The sequence below is a fragment of the Aegilops tauschii genome, chromosome 2, assembly GCF_002575655.3.
Source record: "Aegilops tauschii subsp. strangulata cultivar AL8/78 chromosome 2, Aet v6.0, whole genome shotgun sequence".
Classification (NCBI taxonomy): domain Eukaryota; kingdom Viridiplantae; phylum Streptophyta; class Magnoliopsida; order Poales; family Poaceae; genus Aegilops; species Aegilops tauschii.
The window spans coordinates 199,313,391-199,327,987 of record NC_053036.3 but is presented as its reverse complement, the minus strand read 5'-3'; the positions used below and the strand labels follow the sequence as shown (position 1 = coordinate 199,327,987).

Below are 14,597 nucleotides of genomic sequence, written 5' to 3'. Positions count from 1 at the left end.
ACACACACCAATAATTGTTAGCCGTGTGCGGCGCCCCCCTCCACAGTTTACGCCTCCGGTCATATCTTCGTAGTGCTTAGGCGAAGCCCTGCATGGATCACTTCACCATCACCGTCACCACACCGTCGTGCTGACGGAACTCATCTTCTTCCTAGACACCTTTGCTGGATCAAGAGGATGAGGGACGTCATCGAGCTGAACGTGTGCAGAACTCGTAGGTGCCGTACGTTCGGTGCTTGATCGGTTGGAACAAGAAGAAGTTCAACTACATCAACCGCGTTGTCAAACGCTCCGCTTTCGGTCTACGAGGGTACGTAGACACACTCTCCCCCTCTCGTTGCTATGCATCTATAGATAGATCTTGCGTGAGCATAGGAATTTTTTAAAATTGCATGCTACGTTTCCCAACAGCTTTACCTTTTCCGCTGCTCATACTCTAATATGCTTGTGTAGAATGCCTTGGGTGCCTCTTTAACGTGTGGTAAGCTCAACCTTAACTTGAAAAATACTAAAAGCTACAACTTTTACTTGTTAAGGGTCTAATCACCCCCCCGCGCCCTCCCTCTAACCCCTCTTCTCGATCTTCAGAAAAACATAAGATTTTTCAGAAGATGTTTTTTAAGGGCTTTTCACAAGATATTAGAGTGGATGAACATTTTTCTACGAAATCTAGTGCAAATGAAACTCAAGGAAAAATGCCTATGACGAATCAAACAATCTAGACAGAAAAAAAAATCTATGTATTCGAATTCTCCAAAATTTCTATGAAAATCCTTCAAATAAGAGTCCCTCGAATTCTGGGGTACAAAGGGGGTAATGGATAGGTTAGCTGCTCAAAAGATGATACCGGCTGCCTTACAAACAAAATGACTCAAAAACCAGACATGTTCACACCAGTACAAATGTCACATTCACTCTCACAAACTTCTAAAGCTCCATTCTGTCAATCTCTCCCGTGTTGTCCAGCAGTACAAGACATTGCACCGCTCCAACATATCTCTAGTGTCCAATATATCTCCAAACAGGGAGGCAGGCAAAAGATTCAGAAAGTTCAGGCTAAGCTCTTCAGTCTTCACACACTGCCAAAGTACATACCAAACAGTTCAGTGCTACTTATCCTTTCCCTTGCAGACATCTCTGCCCTTCTCCACCTCTCGCTCCCAGACCTGCTCGCGCTCCAACAAGCAGCAAAGCGCCATGGCCTCCATCCCGTGCACCATCCAGCTCGCGACCAAGACGGCGTCCTCGTCGTCGGGGTGGAGGTCGCCGCGGGCGGCACAGGGAGGGCTGAGGACCCCGCAGCTGGGCGGCGGCGCAGCGTGGCTGCGGCCGTCACTGTTGAGCAAGGTGGCGCCGGCGAGGGAGAGCGGCAGGGTGGGGTTCTTCAAGTTCGGGAACAAGGACGCGGAGGGCGCCGGCATCTACGGCAGCCAAGCGAGGGACGACTTCGACCGCGACGACGTCGAGCAGGTGAGAACCCGTTCCCTGAACTGTCACTGAATCTCCATTGCTGCATGCGTTCGGCATCTGACAAGAATGGGCGGCAGTACTTCAACTACATGGGGATGCTGGCGGTGGAGGGCACCTACGACAAGATGGAGGCGCTGCTGAACCAGAGCATCCACCCGGTGGACATCCTGCTGATTCTGGCCGCCTCCGAGGGCGACTTGCCCAAGATCGAGGAGCTGCTCAAGGCCGGCGCCAAGTACGACGTCAAGGACGCCGACGGGAGGACGGCGCTGGACCGGGCCAGCGGCGAGGTCAGGGAGTTCATCACCGGCTTCGCCGTGGCCAAGAAGGCATGATCACTCATGCTTGGAGATTCCGGTTTGGGGTGTGTAGATTCTCGTCCGTTTTGCTGCGGTTGGTAGAGTGAGCTTAGCCGGGAGATTCACGAGCTGCTCGGGTCGGCACGGCACAACGACTGACCTTGCTTTGTGAAGGAGCTGATCTCCATTGAAAGTTTGAGTAGTTGCTGAACCTGACGAGCAGGTTTCGTTGCGTCATCCTTGAACCGAGGCAATTGATATATAACGTTATTCGGAAGAAGAACCTTGCTTCAGCCTGCTAATGTTATGCAACCATGTAAAATTTGTAGGTGCGTATATTCACTTACTTCAACCTCTCTTTTTTGTAAATGAAATCTCAGAAATGGAAGAGTGTCAAATGTGCCCTCACATAAAAGTGAAGCATATCAAGAAATCATTCATGTATATTTGAGCCGGCATTAGTGCCGGTCAACAGTTCTTTCTGACAAGCATCTACACCAAAACGCCTACAATTGGGTCTAGTTTCTACACACACTTCGAATCTGCTAAACCAAAAACACAAGATTTAAAGAAATAAAAGAAAAATGAAAATCAAACAGTGTATTTTTTTGCCAGATTTGCTGAGAAGAAAGAAATCACAAAAACTAAAACCCAAAATACAACAATAACACCTCAGGCACTTGAATCTCAACAGAAGCGCTACTACACAGTACAAAGCCTTCAACCTTTATTTCATTTGCTTTTCTATTAGCCTCCATCAGTACATGATCTATGTACTACAGTTTTACAACGGCATTCGCCAAAAGATTCAATTGGGGAACATTCACTTTCCTCCGCCTGCACAATGAACACGAGTATAAACTCTATAACCCCTTCCTCGTAAAAAGAATTCTATAACCCCATTATGAATCCACACGATCCTTATTTTTTTCTAGTATCATCAATTTCATATTTTTGTATGGGTTGTGAATATCACTAACTACGAAACATTCGGTAGATGGCAGCTGTACTTCAACCTAGGATGTGCGCGGAGTGCTTGTTGAAGAGCAGTGTCCACTGTGACTCCCTCACGGAACAACTTGTCATATAAGAGGCAGATAAACTGAGCCAAGTACTCCTCTTCATCAATATCTTTGTTGCCTTCACCGTTTTTCTCAGCATCGCTGTCTTCCCAGTCACTTATAGGGCTAACAGGTTCAGGCTCCGACTCATCAGCTTCATCATCCCCAATGACAAACTTCCCATTCTCGAGGCTTCCACTTACATCCATCCCATGGTATGCGATTGCCTGGGAATCTGGAGGCTCGACAGATGATGAGATGATTGCTTTGGCACCAGAATCCACGAATGCCTTGATGAGGCCATGAACAAAACCATACTTGCCACTGCACACAATAATCCTCTCCCTCCATGCTCCAACCTGAGCCAAAAATATGAGTTTAAGGTAACAAATCAAGAGCGCCGTGAACTCTGGATATGCATTTTAGAAAACATGGCAAACAGAAAAAAGACCCTACGATATGGCAGCTATTGAAAGAGTACATCTGTCCCGCAACACATATTTCTGGGTGTGCCCAGGTTATGCTACCAGGGTGCAGACCAAAGCAGGTCAAAATAGATTTTCTTGATATATTTTATCTATATCTATATATAGTATCTAACACCCCTACTTTAGGTGACGTGTGATGCGTACTGTGATACTGAGTTATTTCCGCTCTAGGTCCGCCCATATACCCCATTCCCCTGCACTGTCATATACGTGAACGGTGCCTCTTTGCCACAACAATGCCAACCACCAATGTCTCGCTACAATTTGGTTCATGACAAATCTTTCAAGTCAGCTGTACATTTACCATGTCAACTTTTGATAACGGTTCCATGAAACAATATGCATGTTTGACCCCGTATTCCTAGTTGATTTGAGGAATCAACTAGCAATAATGTATACAGATTTTAGTTGGAGATGCTCTTGCATTTCATAATTAACTACATTCCACTGTAGGCATTTTGTACAGCAGTTCCTATCTATGGACATATGACGGCTAGTTCAAAAGAAGTGCAATCTACCCATAATGGCTTACCATCCAGCGAACATCTTCAGGTGACATGTGACAAGCAGGCACTGTCCTCCTGAACATATAGGCACCAATTTCTTGGTTATCTTCCATCACCTGCGACAAGGAAACTTAGCATACCCAATGACCTGTCTAGGAAACAAAGAAAAGGAAAAGGCAGTTCCTACTTGTGTTTGGCGCCCTATATAGCGGTGATGTATCCCACCGATTTCAAACGATGGCCATTCCGCAACTAACTCAGACAAGCATGAAATCTTTGAAACAGAATATGCACCCGTTCTTTTAGACCCATGCAGCATGGTAGACAAGCTTGTTTTGACACACTGCAGAAACCTGTCTGCAAGTTCCCCTGGCTCGGCAACTACAAATACGTCATTCTGCCAGCTGCAATAGCAAGTTTTGCATCACATAACCAGAACTAAAGGTACAGAAATGCTTGTTTAACTAAACAAAAATATACAAACAATACCTCAATATCGAACCAGTTGAATCATTTTGAAGAGCCAGGTGTATCACACCAACCTGAGGCATATTTTGCAACTTGTCGTACAGTGACCGAACATGTCCAGATGGCTGCCATGACTTTATTGGCGATGTTGGTGGTGATGACTTCATAGCTGGGTGACCATCCAGGCTAAGCGGCGGAACTAGGTCAATTCGACCAATCCGTTGAGTGCCTTCTGGACTATACAGAAGTGGACTAGATGGAAAACTCCCAGTAAACAAGGGAGAGGTAATTGGAGTTGGGAGTGCAGTAGTTGGCTTTCCAAATCCAGAAGTGCTATTCATTAGAGTAAGCCTAATACCATTCTGAGAACAGAATGCTTCAAGCGAACGAGTATGATTTATCTTCTTTCCAAAATCAGGATTAAATGAAGCCTCTACAAGTAGAACCACACGTCTCCATCCCAAGGTAGGATTACTTTCACTTAAACCTGAGAGATGATTATAAGATGTTTCAGCCCCATATCCCATTAAATGTTACCTGAAGGTGCCAGAATGTAGATAAGACAAACCTGATTTTGATGTACTCAATCTTGAAAATGACAGGGATTTGACAATTCCAGAAGACTTCTCTTCCTCTTGATATCTTGGAACTAAAAGCTCACAAACATTCTTGAAAACATCTAAATTTTTCTGAATGTACTCTTCGGTTGCAGCCTCCAACTTAAGCCAGACAGCCGGGTCAGTCTCATCTAACTCCATACCACACCTGTCATCAACTGACAACATAACAAGATCTCACTCATTTGATTATCCAATATCGTTACTTTAAAAGTGCCAAAATGACTAAAAAATACTTATGGTTATGTTGATATGGGTCAAACGTACAGCTTCCTTGAAAGTTAGATTACCTGGATTAAAGCGGAAATATTGCATCTCAGGAAGCATAGGTATCAGTGTATCCAAAGTTTCTTCCACTCTCTCCACTGAGCATGCACTTTCTATTAAAACTTGCCCAGTGTCCAAGTAGCGCCATCCACCTCTCCGGCTCTAGATGAAGACACAGAACAGAATTCTATGAGAACAGTGTGCCAAAGGTATACATCTCAGATCGAAGTTCACTGGAATCTACGCATAGTAAATTTACAAGCAATCGGTATTCCTCTTGGATGACTTAGGTGTTTCCTCATAGTACATTTATGCCTGGATTTGTTATTTCTGGAAGAGGAAGATCTGTGACCACTAAATATAGAGCAGGTTAGACTGATAAATTACTTATAATGCCACTTAATGGAAAATCCTGCATTAATTGAAAATAATTAGACCTTAACCATAAAATTTACAAGCCTAATGCTCTGTTGCGTGATATTCTAATATTTGTAGAATAGGAAAAGTAATTTCCCACAGGAAAAAGGAAAGTACCAATCTAGTAAAAGAACTGGTTGCACATGGATACCTATCGCACAACATTGAATATTTTAATGATGTTGTTGAAGCAGCAAATTCAAGAACTATGACGTGTATTACCTTAGTTGGAACTGAGCCACACCCTATTGAAACTAGGCAATCTATTCTCGTATCAGGCCACAAAAGTTGTGCTTCTCTTATTGCAAAGATCGTGGGATTGTTCGCTACAATAGCTCCATCTTGCCAGCGATTTACATCTGATAAGGAAAAAAAGAGAGGAAGAAAACAGTAAACAAAATAAATGAGTACAGAGGTACATGCTCCAAGATAATAGAGACATACTAATTCTTGCACAAATTGAAATCCAATAGCGAGTTTAGGAATGTTTACCATCAGAGAAATCATCCAGATAATATGGAGCTGCAGATGATGCTCTTATGGCTTCCCATACGTGATGCTTGCAGCTCCCCATAAAAGCCCCACGTTTAATCCCAACTGGTGCACCAGAAACAACCGTTCCAACTGCGCCAGTAGATGGACTTTCTGCCATTCCTGGTGATACCTCCAGAGTGCCGGGTGGATACTGGAATACATTATCAGATTATCATGTGACACAAAACATAAAAAGAGAAGACAGAGAATGGAAGCACGAGGACGCTGATAGCTAAAGTAATACTACTAAATAATACTTTGTATCTTTCTTTCTGATTTCAATTTTGATAACTAAATAGTCCCAGCATACAGCTGTACAAACTACAGTTGGAATTGAAAACGATAGAGCAATAATGGAGGATAAAAAGAACCTGATAGTTCCGGAATATATATGGTTGGGCAGGCATGGCGCTGACCAAAGTTGATACAGCAAAAACCTTCGGAATGCCTTTCACAGAAGACTCTATTAGAAGGTCACCATCATCATCAGCACACATTTCCTTTAGTAACCTCTCGAATTGATCTGCGCTGTGCTGTAATTAAAATATCTTAGTCACTACCTCACCACACTGCAGAACAAGAAACGCCACAACGAAGTTCAATCGTTCATTTATACCTTCGACCCATGTACAACCACTCTAAAACTCTGTGATGAACTTTTGAAAAGTTGATCAAGTTTCTCCTTCCATGTAGCAGATTCGTCCTTAGGGACAGGTTCCGCAAATACAAGTTTACCTAAAAAAAGTAAAAAACAGCAGTTTAATTGACAGCACATTAGTGTTAATATAATTAAAAAAGTAATGAAACATGAAGAACCAAAAAAGCATTCACCAAGTTTTGTATATATCTCTTCACACTGATCCAAACTCATCTGCTTGATTCCAAGAGCCATCGCAAGCATGCCACCTGTTGATGTACCACATATGAGGTCAAACATTTCATGTATTCGCTTCCCAGTCCCTTGCTCTATCTGTTTTAGCATTTGGACAGTTGCAAGGCCCTTCATGCCACCACCATCCATTGAAAGAATGCGCAGACCCTTCTTTGCAACTGGTCTCCCTCTTATTGCCCGACGCAAGTTCTCATTCTCCCCTAAAGAGATCCACAAACACATCAACACATGTTATGGTTACTGACTGATCACGAGAAGTCAATCAGAACCAACAACATACATACCTAGAATTGCGAGAGCACGAGCAGCTGCCTTGCTGACACGCTTCTCTTGTGAAAAAGTAGAGCGAATTAAGAGGTCACGTAAGCTCTCAGAGTGAATGAGGGTGCGACGAGTCTCCAAGCAGAAAGCCAAATTGCCAACTGCAAATAGAGATAAGCGTTGCACCTAACAAAAGGAAGCAAATAACGGTGAGCCCCCAGTGGTTATCCAAACAACATATCAACCATCAACCAGAGTCTAAATCCAGATCATCTTGCCTCAGAGTTCTTGTGTGCACAAAGTGCTTTCAGTGACTTGAGCACATCTTTTCTCAACATCTTTTGAGCAACATGATCAGAAACAAAAGTTAACGTGACCACGACTTGCAATACTGATATTAATTCTTCATCATCAAATGATTTCAGTACAGCTTCTATAGGCTTCATAATATCACACTTAATCAGCTGCATTGCTGATGAAATATCTGACGCTAGTGACGAAAGAGCAAGGCATGCTTGCTCAACCTGAAAAGGTGATTTTCAATTATTGAAGTAAAAAAAATGTGGTATGCTTGAAATATACAACTATTTTCACAAAATTCATCAAATATATGGACGTTCAGGGTTGAGTAGGTACCACGTGACGATTATCACTGCTTATCATGCTGATAAGCTGTCTGACAGCATTTTCTTCTTTGCTAATGGCAACTTGATTGGTACGATCTTCCATTATTTTGGCCAACGCAGAGGCCAGCAAAGGGTGGTGACAGGAAGAGAACCGGAAAACAAGCGAAAAGAAGGCACTAAGTTTGTGCCTGGCCGCAATGAAGTAGGAATAGTTCTCAGTCTGGAAACAAAACCCAAAGGCAAACTTGTCAAGAAAAGAGTTGCAGGTAATGAGATGACCTAGCTAGCAGAATGATAGAATTCCAAGATAGTTTATCTACCTCTATTTCCACAGTGACAGACTTAAGACTTTCAAGTGCATCAATTCTAATATTTGCAAGTGTGAGATGTCTAAGGTTATGCAGCGGCAAAATTTCTGGAAGAAACTCTAGGGGATTTCCGAACAAGCGCAATACACGGAGCTTAGGCACTGACCTGCGGGAAATCGACAATGAATTATGAGGAAAATAGCACAAATTAATAGAAGCTACAGAAAATAAATAACCTCTATAAATAATATTTAATAACCTGAAATCCAATAATGGGCGGACCAGCTTGTTGTGTTCTAGTGATAATTCCTCCAGCAAAACACATTGCCGCAGTTCTACTGCTTGGTAAAGGAGGGGAGAAAGCTTAGATAATTGCAAGGACAGTTGATATGCATAACCTTGAATGGCAAGAAGTCTTGAGATACCACAAAGCTGTAAACACTAATTTTAGAGTTATTAATGAATTAAAGGTGTGCTCACTAACCAGGGACAGAAACTAGCATGTTGTTGTCAACTGTAAGCACTTTCAAGTTCTTCAAGTCACCAACTTCAGGTGGTAAAACTGACAATTTATTGTTGTCAATATATAGCTTCTCAAGAAACGAAAGGCGAGTTAGTTCAACGGGAAGCACCTGCCAAGTTTTCATATAACATTTCATGGTTAGAGTTGCCTTTGGATGCCAATCAATCTCAAATTTCATAGCCTTGCAGCCGACAAAAACATAACAAATAGTATTTCAAAATTGAGAAGCACGTAACAAGTCACAGTCGACAACACTAGTCAAACTGTTAATAACACATTAAAGGCCCTAAGGGGTCCTAAGCTCAGGATTAATAAGATAGTTGGCACGTTAACTATAAGATTTCACTCATTGGACAAAAAAGTCCAGAAGCTGTCCTACTGCAAATGTTAGGTTTGACTGTTCAATACTGAATGCACAGAACAGGCATCTTCCTACAAAATGATCAGCATTAAGCATCAAACAGACAGCTAGATCAGACATGATTCAACACCAACAGTCATTACACAACACATGATGCTGAATTTCACACTGGAACAGCAGGGTTTCTAGTAAAAGCTAACAGCCACGTATGACCAAGAAATGTTCACACGCCATCAGCATGCTGCATGTGTCACCACAAAGCACAGTAACCTGGCGCCAAGCTATACACCCGTGCCCGAGGTTAAACCTGATAAGAATCTCTACAACCAAAAGCAGACCAGTGCAGAGCAAGCATCCAAACACAGCGCCCTGGAGCTTCTACACAAATCCCAAACCCACGATGGCACTTCCCGTATCTACATTAATCACGCGCGCATGGAAAACGACAACGAATTCGAATGTGTGGGAGTGAGAGAGGAAGGAATGGACTGACCATCAGGCCGCAGTTGCAGAGGCTGAGCACCGCGACGGAGCGCCAGTGGTCGGCGAGCACGGGCACCCCTGCGGCGACGGCTCCATCAGCAGCCGGTGCGGGCGCGAGGTTGGATCTGATGAGGCGCGCGAGGACCACGGCGCCGTCACCGGTGCTCTGCGTTGAGCCCAGCGCCCGCGCGACCCGCACCGAGCGCAGCGCCTCCCGTCTCCTGACGACCCGCATCTCCACCCCCACGTCGTCCCCGTCGTCCGCGGGCTTGAGATCGACGCAGACGACGTCGTGGGGCGGGGGCAGCGCGACCATGAGCTGGGACTGGAGGCGCAGCGCGACCTGGTCTTCGTCGTCGCTGGTGGACCAGTCGAGCTCGATGCGGAAGCCGAGGTCGCCGTTCATGGTGGCGACGGGCGAGGAGGAGGCGGTGGGCGACGCGGCGGTGGGGGACTGCGGGGGCGGGGCCGGGGGCGAGGAGGGGTCCTGATCGGGCTCGTCGGCGAAGTCGCCGTAGTCGAGGGTGAGGTGGAAGATCTCGGAGCTGCGCTTCCAGCCCAGGCCCCATGACGACATGGCGGGCGCCGCCGCATCAAATGGCGGGCGCTAGGGTTCTTCGAATCAGGAAGCGCGGGGGGATTGGGAGGAAGGAAGTGGTGTGAGGAGGAAGACGAGCGCAGATCAGAGGAGCGCAGGCAGTGTGGGCGTTGCGCGTCTCGGTTCCTTTGGTTTGGCCCTGCGGAATTTTCCGCGTCATTTCTTTGCGTCTCTTTTCTGTTTGGGGTTTTACCTTCCAAACTCCGCTACCGACACTGTACGGGTCCACGGCACAGCGTTTCCTACCCGAAATTAACGAAACCCCCAACTCCAAACAGCTTTGTTTTTTTTAGCAAATATTTTTTTTATGAGGCCACCTAACTCCAAGCAGCTGGAGAGGCGAGGCCTCGTCCATACATGGGCCTAATTTCCCTCAGCTGCGCTGCCCAGCCCAATTGTCTTCACTTTGTTTTAAGCCCAGCCAGCCATCTATCTCCTCCCCATCCCATCGTGCATCTTCCTTCGTCCAACCAAGCGGTACGGAAGGGAAGCAGCCGCCGTCTCCGTCGCCGTCGTCTCGTTCGTCCCCAAATCTTCACCGAGCTTCCTCTCCGCTCTCGCCCCGCGCAGCAACGCGGAGGAAGGTACGGATCTTCCATTCTCTGCGTCCCTTGTTTTTATTTGTTTCTTATGCCTGCCTGCTTGTGATCCTCGTTTGGGTACGCGTACGTGGATTTCTTCCTCGTTTGGGTACGCGTACGTGGATTTCTTCTTCATAGCGTTCCAATCCCCGTCCCACCAATCAACCTTCTCCTTCTTCTCCTCGTAGCAGAGGCGGCCGCTTAGGGATTAGCGAGCTTGTCAAGTGGTCGCTCCACCCCTTCCCTCCCTGCCACAGATCGCCTCCCTCTGCGACCCCCCCCCCCCCCCCCCCCCCGCCACGCGAACAGCTCGCCGCTCCGCCCGAGGACCAGGTCGAAGCCGCCGTCCTGACATCACCAGACGGCGCCGATCCGTGTCGGCATCCACTTCCCCCCGCTCCTCCCTCCACTTTTAGGTCTGGACAGATCTGCTTAAAACAATTCCCCCTCCCCTTTTCAGAATTAGGGCCGTCCGGTAGTACCATAAGGATTCTGCTTATTCAGTGGGTTTTTGTGTCGATCGAGAAGGATTTCTACGGTGATTTCATGTCTATGTAATGAGCCAAACCTATGAAGCGGTCAGTAAATTTGCGAATTGATTGATGGTAGATGGTGAAACTCTATTATGTGATGTGTTTATTTCAGATGCGTTTGTGTGTACTGAATTCTTGATTGAGGCATACAGATGTTGAGTATAATATCAGTAACGAATTGAGAAAATTTTCGCAAATCCGTGTAGTTAGTGAATGACTAATTTCTTGTTGGTCTAGTGGATGGAGCTTTCTGTTTTTGTATTTTTTGTCTTGTGAACGTGCCAGTCCAAAGCAAGAATTTCATCATCTATTAAACACCAAACAAATTAGTCTAGGGGTATTTAAGACTCTCCACCATTCACCATAGACAACAAATTTGTATCCACAAGTCTTTCCAAACAGGCAATCACTAATTTCACTAGCTTATTTTCGCTGTAGCTTATCTGGTCAGCTGGCTTATGGCACCCTTAGTTTCGGGGTTTACTGGAAATTCGTTAAAATGCATAATTTTATCTGTATTTCAATAAATAGAACTCAGTAGTTTCAGTTGGTATTGGTATTTAGCAGTATGGACATGAATCTGATCTTTCCAAGTTCAGTAGACAAAGAACCACTTTCTTTATAACCGAAATGTGCTGATGCTCATGTATTGATGATATTGGTTCTTCTTTGTGCAGGAATGGACAAGTATCACAGCAGCACCCGCTTTGCACCCCTGAGAGACGCTCCATTTGCTCTCCGTGGTAAGCGCTCTTGAAGGAATTTGCTATGTTATTTGTACCTCTGAATTCTGAAATAGTTTGGAGATATCAAACAAACGCACCAGTCCACAAGTCAATACTAGTATAGGTCATAGTGGGTGCACATATGCGCCTTTCAAGTGCATTCTTGTTGTGTACTTTTGTAGGATGTGTAATGGACTAACAGCTGAGGTGCAAGCTGGAAAGAATATTAGATAGAGTGGTTTGATTGGTGTGTTATAAGAGAATGCATCTATATCTCATTTTCATCTGCATATATGGGTTCGTAAGTCAGTTTGTTGTTTACTGAAGAACATCCATGTTTTTAGTTCATAAATCTTTGGCATGCAATTGCTATGTGTAAATGGTACTATACTATTATCAACATTGTTTTCATCATTCTTGCTATTCTTCTCTAAGAATCTGCAGTTTACTTTTCTAATAAGGCCGGTCACATTTGTTGCCTTTATCTTCAGGTGCCTTTGGTACCTCCAACTCGTCTTTCAACAACATGGATGGCCTTAGACACTCCTCAAGCATTGGGCAAGCAAGGAGCTACACATCTTCTCCCTTAGGAGCTCTGCGACAGAAGATGCCTCCATCTGGAAACCGATCCCTGCATACAAGTCGTCCCCTGTCGACTCCTGTTGCGAACCGCCCACTGTCTCCCCATCTTCCTCTGAAGAAGCCACAGCTGAGCGCTACGTTCTCCATCTCACACCGTATATTTGGCGCTGCGCTGGGTGCTGCCATCATATCCATTCCTCTTGCTACCAGGTTCGGCGTCATGTTTGAGGTCTGAGTGAAATGCAGCCTGCAACGATGAGGGGTAACACTGCTGTGACGGTTTCGTCGTTGGGCATAATGCAACTGTAGGTGCAGTTGTAATAACTGTCCTATCAATCGTGCAGATTTTATGAATAATAAGGGAAACTATCCTAAACATCAGTGTAATGAAAACATAATTTTGGGTCTTCTTTGGTATGAGGTCTGCAAATCCGAACCAGATCTTTTGCTTTGGTTTCAGTGTTTTCCTTCTTGCGGAAGGGGCATTAGTGTTGATAGTTTTTGTCTGTTGAACTGATATTTGTGTCTCATGTTTCCTGCTGCACATATGTTGGAAGTGTTGTATTTTCGACTCCAGGGCATGTTTTGGTTGTGGGGGGGAAGTCCGGGATCCCCGCCTGATCCCTGGGCTGCCACCTGTGGACAACTCTCCTGGGGAAATTGGCTTCAAATGCCCGGGCTAAAAATAAACTTCGTGGAAGAATTCCCCGTGGCACTCTCTGTCTCGCATGCGCTTTCGCTCCTTGGTCTTGTCAAGGGCTGCGCCATCGCCTCGTCGTGGTTGGTCCGTTGTGCTCGTAGCTGCTGTGCTGCCTGCCATCCATGGCATCTCGCCTGGCTGCTGTACCGACGAGAACACCGCCGTGTCGTCTGGCCGCTCCAGCGACGAGAACGCGGTCGTCCTCGCCATGACACCTGCGAGCACGCGCTTGTCCACGCCAGCCAAGCAGCTTTCATCTCCATCTGAGATCTGAGCAAACCCATTGAAGCTGCTTCAGCTTGTCGATGACCACAGAGAGCAGGAGCAGCTGCACGTTCTCGCGCTTCTGCTCAGCGTATGGGTGTTCCGCCACCCGCTTGATGATTAGCTAGGTGAAGCGGGACATGTTTCCGCAATTGCATGGTGAATCTATACCGGCCATTGAGGACTATGGCTCTGTTTGTTTGAGCTTCAGGAATAAGATTCAGCTTTGTCAGTGAAGCTGAATCTAGAATTGGAAACAAACAGTTATTCTAAATCAGCTTTGCCAGTGAAACTAAATCTAAAATCTAAAACAAACAGCTATTACAAATCAGCTTTGCCAGTGAAACTGAATTTGGATTTGAGTCATTTTTACTGCAATTTGTTGAAGCACCTTAAATTGTACTTTGGTTGCGAAGCTGATTCACACACTAAAGCAATCTATAGGTGATTCGAATTCAATCGCTGAAACAAACATGATTTTCTATAACTGTGAATCAGCTTTGCCACTAAATTGAATTCCTAAGTGATTCGAATCAAATAAAAGCTGAAACAAACAAGGTCATAATGTCATTTTCTTTAAGTATTTTTTTCGTATCTATATACGACAGCCACGGAGCCTAGCTCTGTCCTGAAGTGTCAAATGCCGTTGAGAAATTTCCCCGTGGATTAGCATGTGACAAGGGAAATCACACCCGTGCTTTGTAACCTAGGGAAATCTACCCCAGCGACCAAACATAGCCTTAGGCCTCTTTTGGTTCATAGGATAGGATTATCGTAGGAATAGGAATTTTGTAGGAAATGAGATGACATGTATCCCAAATCATATGAATAGGAATAGGAAACGAGATGTCATTTGGTTGACACCAAAGGAATTTTTTCATTGAGTCTAGGCTCATTTTTATTTTCCTACGAAATGTGGAGGATAGGGACCAATCCTATGTAGGAATAGGAATCCATTCCTATGAACCAAAGGGCTCTAAAGAAAAAAATCCTATAAGAATCCTATCCTCTAGAATTCCTATGAACTTCCTCC

The 14,597-nt window shown here is 45.1% G+C and overlaps 3 protein-coding genes across 3 annotated transcripts; 2 read left to right on the top strand and 1 right to left on the bottom strand.

Moving 5' to 3' along the window:
* The first annotated feature begins 1,007 nt into the window (after window positions 1–1,007).
* Window positions 1,008–2,241, top strand: LOC109759964 (protein LHCP TRANSLOCATION DEFECT). Its single transcript, XM_020318794.4, has 2 exons — window positions 1,008–1,470; window positions 1,548–2,241. The coding sequence occupies exons 1-2, from the start codon at window positions 1,198–1,200 to the stop codon at window positions 1,803–1,805; spliced, it is 531 nt and encodes a 176-aa protein (XP_020174383.1). The 5' UTR covers window positions 1,008–1,197; the 3' UTR covers window positions 1,806–2,241.
* Window positions 2,242–2,472: 231 nt separating this feature from the next.
* LOC109759959 (phospholipase A I) lies at window positions 2,473–10,347 on the bottom strand. The gene is made up of 18 exons (XM_020318786.4): window positions 9,592–10,347; window positions 8,699–8,846; window positions 8,474–8,552; window positions 8,227–8,380; window positions 7,917–8,126; window positions 7,559–7,804; window positions 7,304–7,466; window positions 6,959–7,219; window positions 6,744–6,862; window positions 6,499–6,660; window positions 6,086–6,278; window positions 5,816–5,952; window positions 5,200–5,338; window positions 4,861–5,067; window positions 4,314–4,779; window positions 4,012–4,228; window positions 3,851–3,940; window positions 2,473–3,189 (listed from the first exon to the last, which is right to left on the bottom strand). The coding sequence occupies exons 1-18, from the start codon at window positions 10,156–10,158 to the stop codon at window positions 2,749–2,751; spliced, it is 3,999 nt and encodes a 1,332-aa protein (XP_020174375.1). The 5' UTR covers window positions 10,159–10,347; the 3' UTR covers window positions 2,473–2,748.
* Window positions 10,348–10,576: 229 nt separating this feature from the next.
* Window positions 10,577–13,117, top strand: LOC109759963 (succinate dehydrogenase subunit 3-2, mitochondrial). Its single transcript, XM_020318793.4, has 3 exons — window positions 10,577–10,763; window positions 11,971–12,036; window positions 12,510–13,117. Exons 2-3 carry the CDS (start codon window positions 11,973–11,975, stop codon window positions 12,833–12,835), a joined length of 390 nt encoding a protein of 129 aa, XP_020174382.1. The 5' UTR covers window positions 10,577–10,763; window positions 11,971–11,972; the 3' UTR covers window positions 12,836–13,117.
* The last annotated feature ends 1,480 nt before the right edge of the window (window positions 13,118–14,597 follow it).

Excerpts from the sequence above, each read along its gene's own strand:
- LOC109759964 (XM_020318794.4), top strand. The coding sequence starts at position 1,198 with ATGGCCTCCATCCCGTGCACCATCCAGCTCGCGACCAAGACGGCGTCC. Across the intron at positions 1,471-1,547 it reads ACCGCGACGACGTCGAGCAG|TACTTCAACTACATGGGGAT; the intron begins GTGAGAACCCGT and ends AATGGGCGGCAG.
- LOC109759959 (XM_020318786.4), bottom strand. The coding sequence starts at position 10,158 with ATGTCGTCATGGGGCCTGGGCTGGAAGCGCAGCTCCGAGATCTTCCAC. Across the intron at positions 6,863-6,958 it reads AGAGATATATACAAAACTTG|GTAAACTTGTATTTGCGGAA; the intron begins GTGAATGCTTTT and ends TACTTTTTTTAG. Across the intron at positions 3,941-4,011 it reads ATATAGGGCGCCAAACACAA|GTGATGGAAGATAACCAAGA; the intron begins GTAGGAACTGCC and ends TCCTTGTCGCAG.
- LOC109759963 (XM_020318793.4), top strand. The coding sequence starts at position 11,973 with ATGGACAAGTATCACAGCAGCACCCGCTTTGCACCCCTGAGAGACGCT. Across the intron at positions 12,037-12,509 it reads CGCTCCATTTGCTCTCCGTG|GTGCCTTTGGTACCTCCAAC; the intron begins GTAAGCGCTCTT and ends CTTTATCTTCAG.